This window comes from Camponotus vicinus, unplaced genomic scaffold (assembly GCF_025532165.1).
Source record: "Camponotus vicinus isolate PSW18456_S1 unplaced genomic scaffold, iyCamVici1.0 SCAF_11, whole genome shotgun sequence".
NCBI lineage: Eukaryota > Metazoa > Arthropoda > Insecta > Hymenoptera > Formicidae > Camponotus > Camponotus vicinus.
In genome coordinates this window covers 6,081,019-6,096,541 of record NW_028141947.1, presented here as the reverse complement: position 1 = coordinate 6,096,541, position 15,523 = coordinate 6,081,019, and the positions used below count along the sequence as shown (strand labels likewise).

The 15,523-nt window shown below is 43.0% G+C and overlaps 1 protein-coding gene across 1 annotated transcript; it reads left to right on the top strand.

The window, feature by feature from the left end:
• The first annotated feature begins 14,633 nt into the window (after positions 1–14,633).
• LOC145962235 (uncharacterized) lies at positions 14,634–15,092 on the top strand. The gene is made up of 2 exons (XM_083083199.1): positions 14,634–14,805; positions 14,938–15,092. The coding sequence occupies exons 1-2, from the start codon at positions 14,634–14,636 to the stop codon at positions 15,090–15,092; spliced, it is 327 nt and encodes a 108-aa protein (XP_082939325.1).
• The last annotated feature ends 431 nt before the right edge of the window (positions 15,093–15,523 follow it).

The window sequence follows — 15,523 nt, the reverse complement described above, 5'->3', positions numbered from 1 at the left end:
CTGGCCAAAGAAAGCAGGGAGATTACCGCCTTTAGCGTACCCGGAAAAGGATTATACCACTTCGCGCGAATGCCTTACGGACTGACAGGAGCTCCCGCGACATTCCAGCGTTTATTAGACAAGTTAATAGGGCCGGAAATGGAACCGCACGCGTTCGCGTACCTCGACGACATCGTGATCGTGACGCCGACTTTCGAGGAACACCTAGAATGGTTAGGACGCGTGTTGGATAAAATTTTTGCGGCCGGTCTCACGATAAATCCGGCGAAATGTGAGTTCTGTCGCTCACAGGTTCGCTATCTCGGGTTTATTGTACAGAGGGACGGGTTAACCGTAGATCCGGACAAAGTTCAGCCAATCTTAGAATATCCGGCCCCGCGGAACATAAAACAGCTACGTCGTTTATTGGGTATGTCCTCCTGGTATCGACGGTTCATTCCGCAGTTTGCTACGATTAGTGAACCCTTAACGCGATTACTAAAGAAGAATCAACGTTGGGAGTGGACGGAAGACCAAATCCATGCGTTTGAACAGATCCGTTCACATCTAATGACTGCGCCTACGTTATCGTGCCCTGATTTTAGTATTCCATTTACGCTACAAACCGACGCGAGTTCCGTCGGAATAGGGGCCGTTCTAACGCAAATTATGGACGGGAAAGAGAACGTAATAGCTTTCGCGAGTAGAGCGTTGTCCGATCCGGAGAAGAGATATTCCGTCACAGAACAGGAGTGCTTAGCTGTCGTATGGGCGATTAAGAAATTTCGACCATATCTAGAGGGTTATAAGTTTACGGTAATAACCGATCACAGTAGCTTGCGATGGTTGCATAATCTTAAGAATCCTACGGGCCGACTCGCAAGGTGGGCCTTAGAACTACTCGAATACGATTACGAGATAGTGCATAGAAAGGGCGCGTTACATCACGTACCGGATGCTCTGTCGAGAATGTATGAAGGTGACACCGAAGTTAAAGTGTTGGTTGCCGCGGAAGCAGATTTAGCTGCCGATACCGCCGATGAGTGGTATCGCCGGCGTTTCAGGGAGGTATCTGACCGAACTAAAAGATATACGGATTGGGGGGCGGTCGACGGTCAGTTGTACTATTGTAGACCGAGGGCAATCGTATCGGACATTGTCGAGGATTTAGATCGGTGGAAATTAGTACTACCTCAAGAACAACGAGAGGAAGCTTTGAGAGAGGCTCACGACGAACCGAAGTCCGGACATCTGGGGGTGGAAAAGACCTTTCAGAGACTCGCGGTCGCGTACTTTTGGCCGAACATGTTTCGGGATGTCGCGAAGTATGTTCGACAGTGCGACACGTGTCAACGCACTAAGGTGGAACAGGCTCCCCCGGCGGGACTCATGGGTCGTCGCGTAGTGGAGGGCCCCTGGACTGTCATCGCTGCCGATATAATGGGACCGTTTCCCAAGAGTAAGTCCGGATTCACGTACATCCTGGTCGTGCAGGACTTATTCACGAAGTGGGTGGAGTGTTTTCCGCTACGCGCCGCTAACGGGAAAAAGATTTGTGAAGCCTTAGAGGAAGTAGTCTCGCGGTGGGGTACGCCAAAGTTCCTGCTTACGGACAACGGCACGGAATTCGCGAACCGAACCTTGCAATCGTTCGCTGAAGAGCACGGAATCCAGCTCACCACTATTCCGCCGTACCACCCACAAGCAAATCCCGTTGAGCGAGTGAATAGGGTCTTAAAAACAATGATTGTCGCGTTCCTGGATCGAGACCATCGGGAGTGGGATGAGCACTTGAAAGACTTCCGTTTCGCATATAACACGGCTCACCATTCGTCGATAGGCACATCGCCCGCTTTCTTGAATCTAGGACGAGAGTTGACTCCTTCTAATAGCTTGCGCGATCGTTGCCGTGGAGCGGCTGAAGTCGAGCCGCGAGATCCCGTTGAGTGGTCGGAGCGAATGAAAAGGTTGCGTACTCTATACTACTGGGTGGACGGGAATTTGGAGCAAGCCTATCGCAAGCAAGCCGCGTATTACGATGTGAAACGACGCGACATTGCTTTTCAGACCGGCGATCTAGTACTGAAGCGCCATCACGTTTTATCGTCGGCGGCACAGAATGTTGCCGCCAAGTTATCACCGAAATTCCACGGACCTTTTCGCATTGATCGTATGCTTTCGTCTGTTGTGTGTGAGCTCGTCCATTTGAATGGCGATTTTGCGGGTAAGGTGCATGTGCAAGATCTCAAACCATATCATATCCCCCCCCATAGATAGCTGCCGACAATAGATACTCGAAGGGAGAGAGATATGGAGTACCGGCGTTTCAGGCTCCGCTACAGGGCACTAATCGAGGAGGTCCATGACCGCTACCCCGGATTTTGGGCGGAGCTTCGGGATCTGGAGGAAGAACGGGACCGCCGGAGGACAACCACCCGGGGGGCGACGGTGCGGGAGTTTCCCCGTACCCGGGAACAGGGGGCGCAAGCCTCGGGAGGTAGGACGCTGGGGCAGCGTCTCTTCGAGGTGGCCGCGCCGGAGGTTCACCACACCGGCACCCAAACTGGGGAGACCGACCACCGCTCTACGGGGGTCCAGGTGGACCCGTCCCCAATAGCTGCCGAGCAACCGCGCCTACCGGGGCGGGGGAGAGGACGCCTTCCCCAAGCTGCCATCATGAGACGCCCCGGCTTACCGGAGGGACAAAGCCCCCGGTCGCCACCTACACCCCCGGAGCCTAACGTGGTGACGACTCTCGCTCGGGGGCCGCCAAGAGGAGAGCCCTCGGCCCCCGCACCGCCGGCCGTAGTACCCGCCAGGCTACCCACCAGGGGCTCCAACGTATGTTGGAACTGCCGAGCCACGGATCACAAATACTCCGCCTGCCCGTGGCCCAAGGACCGGCCATATTGTTATGGGTGCGGCCGGGAGGGGGTAACCCTCCGCACTTGCCCCCGCTGTCGGGACGAATGGCGAGATCTGGGACCCTACCACCCGGACCGGGGCCATCTGGGCCACCAGTAGCTGCCGATTATTATATTTTTTTTTCTTCCCTCTCCTTCCCGGCTCCTCTCTAAAAGGAACTAATAAATAGATTGAAGAGCCGAATCATCGTCTTGTTGATTAACAGCCTTCCTCTCTCCCACCACTATTAACCAGCGTACTCGGCTAAGGGATCCGCTTCGCTTATCCTGTGTTTTGCTTCCAATTTTTTTTTTTTGAAGGAATGGTTGTTGGCTGTGTCGCATGCTCCTAGCACGAATATACTTGACTGACGGCGCAGTTCACTGCGGAAGAGAGCGGACTAATGTTATTTAGCTTTGTTCAAGGGACGCCACGAGGAAAATCCTCGAGAAATTAACTGGATTTTGAGAAAATTAAGCGGCTGTCGACGTTGGTCGGTAGCCGAGACCTCCTCGGTCCTCCCTTAGGAGGGGGGAGTTGTGACGTGACACTTGGTGGTCCGCCACAAGGATCGCGAGATCCGACCGAGAGTGAATTTGGGCCCTCGTTCTCCCCTAATTTAGGGAGAGAGCGGCTATTGGAGGCGAGGTTATACTCGCCTCCCTGGCATAAATATTTAATTGTTAGCAATAAGATTAGGTTTAAGCGCGGGCGTGATGGGAAACGCGGACGGGATTTCATCCGGTGGCTCCAACTTTAAGGAAGGAGTTCAGCATGCAAGGAGACGGGCGAGTGGAGGCGCCGATTAGAGGGAAACGCTAGGATAAGTATTATTTGGTTGTGCCAATTTATCTAAAGTCCACTTAAGACTGTCGCTGCCGCCCTGTGAACATTAATATGCCCAGCAGGTACGGAGAATGATAGCGGGGAAGGCCAACCAGCGGGAAATTAACACTGGGACCCGCCGGAGCCACCTCGGCCGGAACAGAGCTCAAGAAGAACCTTATAATCAACGGCGAGTGGCTGCCGAAGATATCCCCCCTGACGGGCTCCGACGAGAGAAATTACGAAAAATCCAAGGAAAACGGGGTGCGACAGGCACAGGTACGGCCCTGAAGGCCGCGGGATAAAATGGGCCACACGACGATCCTGAGGGTTGCGGAAGCGCCGCAGGTGGCCCAATTACCAATTAATTCGCCGGCGTGATTCCGACGGGACTGCCGCTCGCCACTGTTCGGCGGACCGGCGAAGGGAACGACGGCCCAAAGGTATCGATCCGACGAGTGGATGCCGAGAGCACGGAGAACCGCAAGGAGTCACCGGTGAGACAAGCGTCGACCCCATCTGGCCGTTTTTTTTTTTGTGTAATAAGGTAGAATTAGCTCGAACAGGGTCGGGGCCGTATAGCTGCCGTCACTAAATTTCATTGTAAATTTCGTTTTTCCGCGTTCTCGATATTTGCGTCTTACCGTACGACGGCCGGCCTAAAGACTTTGTTCGAGCTTGCGTAAAATTAAGTGCCCTCTCTCCCAGTTGCGCGCCGACAGTCACTTTACGTGTTTATTGTACGATTATTATTGTTAACTGTAAATTTTCGTCCGTAAAAATTACTTTAACTGAGCCCCACACATAAGGCGATCTCGAGATTCGATAGCTAGCAATTGCGTTGCAGCGTCGACTCGCATTCCGTGTATTATATTATAGAGGGTAGTTGTGCGCGTTGAATTTAATGGGCCTTTTATTGAGTTATCGAGTCTTGTCTAAATTCTTGTCGTTAACGCGTAATATACCGATAATCGACGGGCAAAATTAATTGTCTTTCTTGTTGCGTTTATAGTGATTTTGTGAGAATCTTTGCCTGTTAAACTTTCGATACGAAGAGCTCACGCCCGAAGGCGATTGCGGTACTCGATAACCGGCAACTACGTCGCGGCGTCGGCTCGCATACTCCCGAGGCTCAAATCGGTTGATACTTCCTGGTTATTTATAATTTTTCAGGTCTAGATTCAATCGGCTATGTAAGATACGTTAGTAGCCGCTCAATTCTTTCGTTAAAGTAGTAGATCTGAATAATCGACTCGCATCTATAATCGATTCTGTCAACTGTGCGTGTGGCGGGTAGATCCATTATTGTAATTAATTATTTTATTTGCGACAGACGGATGTCATTAAAGGAGCCAAAACCGCGGTATTCATTATTAAAATTTATTTGGGAATCCGTAGCTGCCGAAACTCTAACAAGTTTCGTTTAGCGCGGAATTCCGGGACTTTTCTTTTACGCTTTCTTCCGGCCGCGTGACACGTGATACCGCGGTGATCGCGCTCGAATGCCGGCCCGTCGCTGCCGGCTAATAATCTGGTAATCAATATTATAAAATCGTTTTACATCTACGCCAGTCGGTCTGCCATTGGAATTTATTCACATGTTAAATATATCTATTCTCGTTACTAAAATATTATGTTTTATTTGCAGCCACCTTGTATTCTCGATCCTTCCTTGTGAATTAATTAAACGGACCGCCCCTCTACCAATTTCGATACGGGGCTAGCCGAGTATCCGTCGCGATAGCTTTTAAATTCTTTCATCTTCTTCAGAGCGTGGAAAATTATATAATTTGTTGAGATTTTATTAGAGCGGTGCGGATTCCCCGCACCTGGCGCCCAGGCAATTTTAGAGTTTTACATTTTGAGAAAGGATCGCGCCGAAGGTGTGCCGTGGGCCAATATCACCGGCCACAATTAACATTAGCCCAACATAACAAAATAAACGGTCACAATATATATATATATATATACAGGGTGACCCATTTTAACTTAGGCAGCCAAATAACTCGAAAAATAAGCAAGATAGAGAAAAATGTTTTAGACAAAAGTTGTATGGTTTCGAGGGGGCCATAAGATGGTATCATTGGTTTGACCTTGAAGAGTCATTTGAAGGTCACGTGAAGGTCACTTCAATTTTTTTAAATGGAACATCCTATATATTTTTGTACATTCTTGTAGCTCATCTCGAGAGCTTTCCAAAACACTATAATTAAGTACATTTTCGTTAAGTACTTTTTGAGTTATGAGGCTTGAAATAATTTCTTAATTTTACATAAACCGTAAAATATCTTGTAAAATATTCATTTTTCGATTACCTTACCTTAATAGTTTTATGTACAATTATGTACAATAGTTTTATGTTTGCAATTAACAATTCCATATTTTTTCTTAAAAACAACTGTATGTTTTCTTTACTCCAATTGATTCCTCTCATTATTTTGTACATAAAAGTGTTAAGGTAAAGTAATCGAGAAATGAATATTTTACTAGATATTTTATGGTTTATGTAAAATTAAGAAATTATTTCAAGCCTCATAACTCGAAAAGTACTCAATGAAGAAATACTTTATTATAGTGTTTTGGAAAGCTCTCGAGATAAGCTACAAGAATAAGTAAATAAAAAATAGGGGTTCCCATTTAAAAAACGGAAGTTGACCTTCAAATGACCTTGAAAATGACCTTTAATATCAAATCCAAGGTCACTATTAGATAGCCTCCTTTGTTCCCTACAACTTTTATCCGAGTCGTTTTCCTTCAAACGTTAATCCTGAAAAGTTATGAGGGTGGAACTTTTAAAATGGGACACCCTATACAGGGTGTCCTAGACCACCCGTACACCACCCGTACACCCCTTTTCTTTCAAAAACTAAGCATTTTAGAGAAAAACGTTTTCGACAAAAATTGTATGGTTTTGAGGGGAACATAAGATGGTGTCATTGGTTTGATCTTGGATGGCATCGTTAAGGTGAGGTCAAGGACACCTTTAATTTCTTAAATGGAACCACCTATTTTTTATTGCATATTCTTATAGCTTATGTCGAGAGCTTTCCAAAACACTATAATAAAATATTTTTTCATCAAGTACTTTTCGAGTTATAAGGCTTGAAATAATTTCTTAATTTTACAAAAAATGTAATTTGCAATTAACAATTACATTTTTTTTCGAAACAATTATGTGTTTTCTTTACACCAATCGATTCCTCTCATTATTTTGTACATAAAAGTATTAAGGTAAGATAATCGAAAAATGAATATTTTACTAGATATTTTATGGTTTAGGTAAAATTAAGAAATTATTTCAAGCCTTATAACTCGAAAAGTACTTGATGAAAAAATACTTTATTATAGTGTTTTGGAAAGCTCTCGACATAAGCTATAAGAATATGCAATAAAAAATAGGTGGTTCCATTTAAGAAATTAAAGGTGTCCTTGACCTCACCTTAACGATGCCATCCAAGGTCAAACCAATGACACCAACTTATGTTCCCCTCAAAAGTATACAATTTTTGTCGAAAACGTTTTTCTCTAAAATGCTTAGTTTTTGAAAGAAAAGGGGTGTACGGGTGGTCTAGGACATCTTGTATATACAGGGTGTTCGGAAATTCAATCAACAAATTTTCAGAGATTGTCGGGGGCACCATAAGAATCATTTTTTGCAAATGAACCTGGGGTCGGAAACGTGTCATTACATCGCTACGGCATACGCAGTGTTCGAAAGAGTCGGGACCTCGAAATATCACAAAAAATAGGTTTTACAAAAAATTGTTTCAAACAAAAGTTGTAGGGTGTAAAAAGATCTATTTACTGGCGCCATGTGTTTGACGTTGGATGGCGTCGCCAAGATCACGATAAGGCCACCTTGAATTTTTGAAATGGAACCCTTCACTTTTTATTGCATATTCTTGTAGCCCTTCAAAAATTGTGATATTTCGAGGTCCCGATTCTTTCGAACACTCCGTATGCTATAGTGATGTAATGACACGTTTCCGACCCCACGTTCATTTGCAAAAAATGATTCTTATGGTGCCCCCGATAATCTCTGAAAATTTGTCGATTGAATTTCCGAACACACTGTATACAGGGTGTAACTGAAAAAGCGCCCACAGAGGAAATAGCGTTATTCCTGATTAAAAATCGAGTCGAAAAGTCCTGAACCATTTTTTTCTATAATGCTTAATAATGCGGTAATTATTGAGTAAAATTGCGCCAATAAGCATCGACCTTTAGACGGGCGCACGTCAGTGAGCCACGCGCCTGGTAGTGTGCGTGAGCGCTCCGCCGTTTCGGCGCTATGTTATGCCGCTATCGTGCAATATTCTTATGCGTTGTAATAATGTGAAAAACTTTAATTTGTATTAAAAATCATATTTCTTCCGTCAAAAGCGTTTCCTTAAAAAAAATTTCAATAAGAAGGCTAAAGGTCGTTGCTTATTGGCGCAACTTCACTCAATAATTACCGCTTTATTAAGCATTATAGAAAAAAATGGTTCAGGACTTTTCGGTTTGATTTTTAATCAGGAATAACGCTATTTGCTCCGTGGGCGCTTTTCCAGTTACACCCTGTATATATATATATATATATATTATATATAAAATTATATCATATAATATATATATTATATTATACAGGGTAGCCCACGTAAAGTGTTACAAATCAATAACTATAAAAATATTTGTCAAATCAAAAAATAGTTCATGAGAAAGTTTCATGTACTCAAGAGGCCTCGTTAACTACATAAACATAATATCGCCCCCGCTTTAGCTTTAAGCAGGAGGGGGTTAACTTCATAATTTCAAATGGAACCCCCTATAATATAAATAATAATAATAAACTTTATTGTTCCCCTCAGGGTTACAATTTTTTACAAACAGAAATCTTAAATCTACTTTTATCCTAAACTTAACCTATACTTATAAACTACTTGAGGGATCGCGAATCTCTTCGCTCCCCCTCCCTCCTTTACACACACACACACACACGCCCTCGACTTCCGCTTCCTCTTGCCTTTTATTCAACCTCTCAACTCCGCCGTCCCTCCCTCTACCCTCTCCCCCTCTCTCTCTCTCTACTCTCACTCTCTCTCTTCCTCCGCCCCTCTCTCTTCGCCCTCCTCTATCTTTTCTTACTTCTCTTTCTCTCTATCTCTCTCATCCACCATTCTCCCTCCCCTCCACCCCCCAATATCCACCCTGCCATTTCCTGCCAGCTTTCCCCTCCGCCCTCCACACTCTACACCCCTCCCATACGTGTTCCCAAGTCTCCGTCTCCCCCTCACATAACCTACATATCCTTTTATCTTCCTCTTCCCAATAATTACTCTCCCCTATCTCATTCCCCAATCTAAACCTCAATACCCTCCTCCACCTACTCTCTCCCCATCCCTTCTTTAGATATTCTGGTATTCCTTCCTCCTTTATCATCTTATACCACCTGTTATATCTTGAGTCTCTTATTCTTCCTTCCCTCTCCAACCTTTGCTCCTCTTTGTCCTTCTTAATCAATTCTCCAAACCACCCATCCCCTTCCTCTCTCTTCCTCTCTACCTCTCCAATCCCTCATCCCATGCTTTCAAAGAACCTCTTTCTCTCGTCCTCCCACTCTGATCCTACCTTTCCTTCCCTCGCCCCCTCCCTCAATTCCTTCCAGCATAGTCTCGTCAACTCACTACCTTTCCCTTCCTTCAGCATTTCCTCAAATCCCCAAGCTCTCTTCTCCGCTCTCTCTCTTAACTTTCTCCTCTTAATTTCTTCCCTTATCAAATATCCTGGCGTTCTTCTCTCTAGGCCCAGTACCCACCTCATATATCTTTCCTCCAGTCTCTCTATTCCTTCCCTTTCTTTCCAACCTCATATCTGAACTCCATAGCTCACTATTGTCCATATTATCCTGTCAAACAGCCATAGCCTTCTACTCCAATCCTTGCCAAACTTTCTCTTCCCTATTCCCCATACTTCCCCCATTACCGCCGCCGCCCTCTTAATCCTTTCCCTAATATGCGCTTCTTGTCCTCCATTCCTCTGCAACGTATACCCCAGGTACCTAAATTCCTTTACCTCCTCCATCCTTTTTCCTCTCTACCTCCACTTTCTCTTCTTCATTCTACCTCCTCCCTTCTTAAACCTCATTATCTTCGTCTTACCTACATTCAACTCTGAACCTTTCCTCTCCATATATTCCTCCAATCTACCAATCATACTCCTCATTTCATCTTCCTCCTCCGCCATTAGCACTATATCATCCGCATAAGCTAAGGTATATATCCTTTCTCCCCCACACATCTTAATCCCTCCCCACTTCACCTTTCCCATCTCCTCCTCCAAGTCCGCAATCATTATACTAAATAACAACGGACTCAATGGACATCCCTGTCTTACCCCCCTTGCCGTCCAAAAACTCTCCCCCGTTTCCCCTCCTGCTCTTACCCTACTTTTCGTCTCTCTCAGTGCTTCTTTCACTCTCTCCACTAAACCCTCTCTTATCCCTCTCATCCTCATTGTCTCACATAATACCTCCCTGTCCACCGTGTCAAAAGCCGCCTTCAAATCCACAAATAATGCCACTACTCTCTTTCCCTTTCCCAATTGCCTATTTATTAGATAATTCACCACATATATATTATCCATTGTACCCATTCCCTTCCTAAACCCTGTCTGATTCTGCGGAATCACCCTTTTAGCCTCACATTCCTCCCTCAATCTTTCCGCTAGCCCCATCATATACACCTTGTATAATACCGCCATCAGTGTCACCCCCCTATATTCCTCCACTGTCTTTTCTTCTCCTTTCTTCACAATTGGTACAATTACCCCCTCCTTCCATCCCTCCGGCCACCCCTCTCCCTTCCATACCCCCTTGCAAAATTTCCACCCCCAGTCTACCAACTCTTCCCCTCCATATTTCCAAACCTCTCCTGGTATTCCATCGTACCCGGCTGCCTTCCCATCCTTCAACCTTCTGATTGCCCCCCTGATTTCCTCCTTGCTTATTTCCCCTTCTCCATCCTCCCTTCTCCTATCCCAATTTCCTCTCACTACTCTATGCTCCACCCCTCCCAGTAGTCTCATAAAATAATCTTTCCATTCTCTCTCCTCTATATTCTCGTCCTCCAAGTCCGCAATCATTATACTAAATAACAACGGACTCAATGGACATCCCTGTCTTACCCCCCTCCTCCTCTTTCTCCTACCTCTATTCACAATCTCCCACACATCCTTCTCTTTCTTTACCTGCTCCGCTTCTTTTTCCCATCTCTCACTTTCCTCCCTTTTCTTTCGCTCGCATAACTCCCTATATTCTCTTTTCTTTTCCCTATACCCTTCTTTATCTTCTCCCTCCCTCCTCCATTTCCTCAATTCCTCTCTCACCTCTTTTCTTATCCTTACATTCTTCATCCCACCATCCCCTTCTTATTATCTTTTCTTTTCCCTGTTCTTCCTCTGTCACCTTCATCGCCTTTTTTATTCTCACTTCCATATCCCCCCATGCTTCCTCAAATCCATCTCCCATTGTTTCCTCTAATGCCATCTTTTTCCTAAATATTTCTCTACCCTCCTCATCCCATATCACTCTTCCTACTCCTTCTATCCTTTCCCCTCTCCTCTTCCTCTCCACTTTCCCTTCCACCCATACTTCCACCGGATGATGATCTGATTCTATTCTATCTCCTATTCTCATTCTTTTGATTCTCCCTCTCAGATCCTCATCTCCAATCACATAATCTATTACTGTATATCCCTTCCCTACGTTCCCCCTTCTATCCCTACTGTATACTCTATGCCCCTCGTGCGCCTCGTTGTTTCCTATCTATCTACCCACTGTCTATGCCTACTGCCCGTTTTCCTATGTTTCTATCTACTATCCCTTCTATGCCTTTTATCCTGTCCTCGCTTCCCTTTTTTACACGTTTTTTCCCTAACCCAGCCCTCCTCTTATTCCCTCTATACTCTCTCACACTCTTTCTCACCTCCGCTCTCACACTCCACCACTCTCACTATCACCACCTTTCTGCAATTCTCACTATCACACCTGCCTACTTTTCACGTGTCAACCGTTATTGCACCGGAAGCGGAAGTCCTGGAACCCCCTATAAAATGTTGCATATATGGATTCTACGGGAAAAAACAAGTAAATTTTATCTGAAACATTTGTTTGAAAAATGCTTCTATCAAAAGTTATGAGCATTCAAATCTTAAAGTAGAATGCATTGAAATTAATGATAAATTAAATAAAAGACTTTATACTTTTGTTCTTTTACTTTATTAAATGTTCGAACTGATGTCCATTAACATCTAAACACTTATTAATTCTTCTTACAAAACTTTGCCTAACTTTGCCTAACTCTAACTATTTTTAGAACGTTATGGTAATCAAAAATCGCATATGGCATTTCTTCGTTTGAAAAATCGTTTTCGTGTGCATGGTCAATTAAGTGCAATTAAAAGATAAAAAGCAAAACCAGTGTTTAATTATGATAACAGTGCCAACATTCTTACGGCAGTTGAATTAAATCCACATGTCAGTCAACGCAAATTAGCAAACACGTCTGGAGTTGGACGGTCTTCAATACAACGGATTCTGAAAGAACAAATTTCATCCGTATCATTGTATTTTGTCTCAAGAACTTTTAGAAGTTGATTATGAGCGTCGTTTAATATTTTGCGAGTGGATGCGTAATGCCATGATAAATAATTCATTTTTGCAAAATATTCTTTTTTCTGATGAAGCACAATTTACCAACACCGGACATCTTAATAGACATAATATGCACTATTGGTCATACGAGAATTCTCATTGGATGCGCACAGTTCCTTTCCAACATCGTTGGTCATTAACTGTATAGTGTGGAATAATTGGTGATTTTGTAATTGGACCGCATTTTTTCGATGGTACTGTTAATACTGAATCCTATTGTAATTTATTGAAGAATCATCTTCCGTTACTTTTGGAAGAATTATCACTTAATGTGAGAAAAGACATGTGGTTTCAACAAGATGGTGCACCTCCTCATTTTTCTAGAGCAACGCATACTTTTTTAAACGAAATATTTGGTGACAGGTGGATAGGTCGGGCAGGTCCTGTTCAATGGCCTTCTCGTTCACCTGATCTTACACCTTTGGACTATTTTTATGGGGATATATCAAAGAGAAAGTCACATCTCAATCACTTACAACGAAAGAAGACTTAAAACAAAGAATACGTGAAGCTTGCGCTAGCGTGACCTCAGAAATGTTATTTAGAGTTAAGCAAAGTTTTGTAAGAAGAATTAATAAGTGTTTAGATGTTAATGGACATCAGTTCGAACATTTAATAAAGTAAAAGAACAAAAGTATAAAGTATTTTATTTAATTTATCATTAATTTCAATGCATTCTACTTTAAGGTTTGAATGCTTATAACTTTTGATAGAAGCATTTTTCAAACAAATGTTTCAGATAAAATTTACTTGTTTTTTCCCGTAGAATATGCAACAAATTTTATAGGGGGTTCCATTTGAAATTATGAAGTTATCCCCCATCCCCCTTAAAGGTAAAGCGGGGGCGACATTATGTTTATGTAGTTAATGAGGCCTCTTGAATACATGAAACTTTCTCATTAACTATTTTTTGATTTGACAAATATTTTTATAGTTATTGATTTGTAACACTTTACGTGGGCCACCCTGTATAATATTATACTATATAATTATACTATATTATATTATATAATACCTATTATTACATATTATAAAATATACTACTTATTATTTATTTCATTATTTTAAATAATTCACATTACCAAAATTATAACATTTTATTTCAGTTTGAATAAATTGATATACAGAATGTCCCATTTTAAAAGTTCCACCCTTATAACCCACTTTCAGGATCAACGTTTGAAGGAAAACGACTCGAATAAAAGTTGTGGGGAACAAAGGGGGCTATCTAATAGTGACCTTGGATTCGACATTAAGGGTCATTTGAAGGTTAACTTCCGTTTTTTAAATGGGAACCCCTATTTTTGACCCCGGATTCTGAAAGAGCGGAAAATTTTACATTAGAGTTGTAAAGGGTCAAATTGACTCTAGGGGTCATCTAAAGGTCAAATGTCTCTCCCGTACTTCCCAGGCTGGAATCTTGTCATGATAGCGATATATCGAAAGAATGACCTCCATAAAAATTGTCGAGGTCATCGGAGGCCACCTGGTGACCTTGAATTGTACCTTGACCCTCATTTTCAAAGTGTGAGAAAAATAAGACAAAGGTAATAACTCAGAATCCGGTTCAAAAAGTTACTAACTCAGAATCCCAGAATCCTCAGAAGTTTTCTTAAATTTTAATAATTTCTGGAAATTTTGAAAATTATTTGAAATTTATCATTAAAAATTGCTCAGTTCTTTTTCTCGATCAACTGATCATATTATTGATAGTTTATTGTATGTATTGAAAATCTCTTCTACCTGTCACAGTGTGTACGTAACGTGAGTGAATTTATCTTTCTGAATTTCTCCGTACTTTGTAAACATGCCGGATTACACAAGGAATGAGATTGTTGACATTCTATTAATTCTTGGAGAGTGTCGTAATAATTATCGTGCAGCAGAACGATTATATCGTAGACGTTTCCCTGGCAGACATCAGCATCCTGCTCATAATGTGATTGCCAGAATTGAAAGACGTGAGAGACAGGGACCTCGTAGAATACGACAACGTCGTCGTATTATGACAATCGAGTGGAACGATCTACGAGTTCTTGTAGTATTAGCTATGGTCAATTTAGATTCACATATTTCACTACGACAAATAGAATTACAATCTGGCATCCCAAGATCAACGGCTCAAAGAATTTTGAAACTGCATAATTTCCACCCTTATCACATAGCCTTAACCCAAGGCTTATTTCCTCATGATTTTTAACGAAGGTTAGCATTTTGTAATTGGGCTCAAGCGATGTTACGTCAAAATCCAGAATTTTTTAGATACGTTATGTTTTCTGATGAAGCTACTTTTCATAACACAGGCCAACTAAATCGACATAACTGTCACTATTGGTCTGTAGAAAATCCACATTGGTTCCATGAGGTTGATCACCAACAACGCTGGAGTCTCATAGTGTGGTGCGGTATTGTGAATGGTTACTTAATTGGGCCTTATTTTTTCGAAGGAAATGTCAACTTAGCTAGATATCTCCATTTTCTAAAATATGAATTACCAGATCTGTTAGCCAATGTTGATCTGCAAACATGACAACGTATGTGGTTCCAGCAAGATGGGGCATCTGCTCATAGGAGCAGAATCGTTCAACAATTTTTGCATCGTCGATACCCTCGTCGGTGGATAGGAATTAGTAGCCATGTTGAGTGGTGCCCCAGATCTCCTGATCTAACAAGTCTTGACTCTTTTCTCTGAGATTTTTTGAAAAATATGGTCTATGCAGATGCACCAACAACCAGAGAAAATATGGTGCAACGAATCACTGATGCTTGCAAGAACATACCAAGACACGTACTTTTGTCAACTGTTCAAAACTGAACGGAGAATACAGCTATGTATTAACAATAATGGGGGCATTTTCGAAAATCTAATTCGGTGAAACCTCAAATTTCTTTTTCATTGGAACTCTTCACAGTCTTGCCTTCATTGGCTGGATTATTAATGGTCTTGCCTTCATCGGCCGAGCTCAGATTCTTGCCTTTATTGGCCGGGTTCATCACGGTCTTGCCTTCGTCGACCGGGCTCAGATTCTTGCCTTTATTGGTCGGGTTCATCACGGTCTTGTCTTCATCGGCCGGGCTCAGATTCTTGCCTTCATTGGCTGGATCAAAATGGGACCTGAAAAT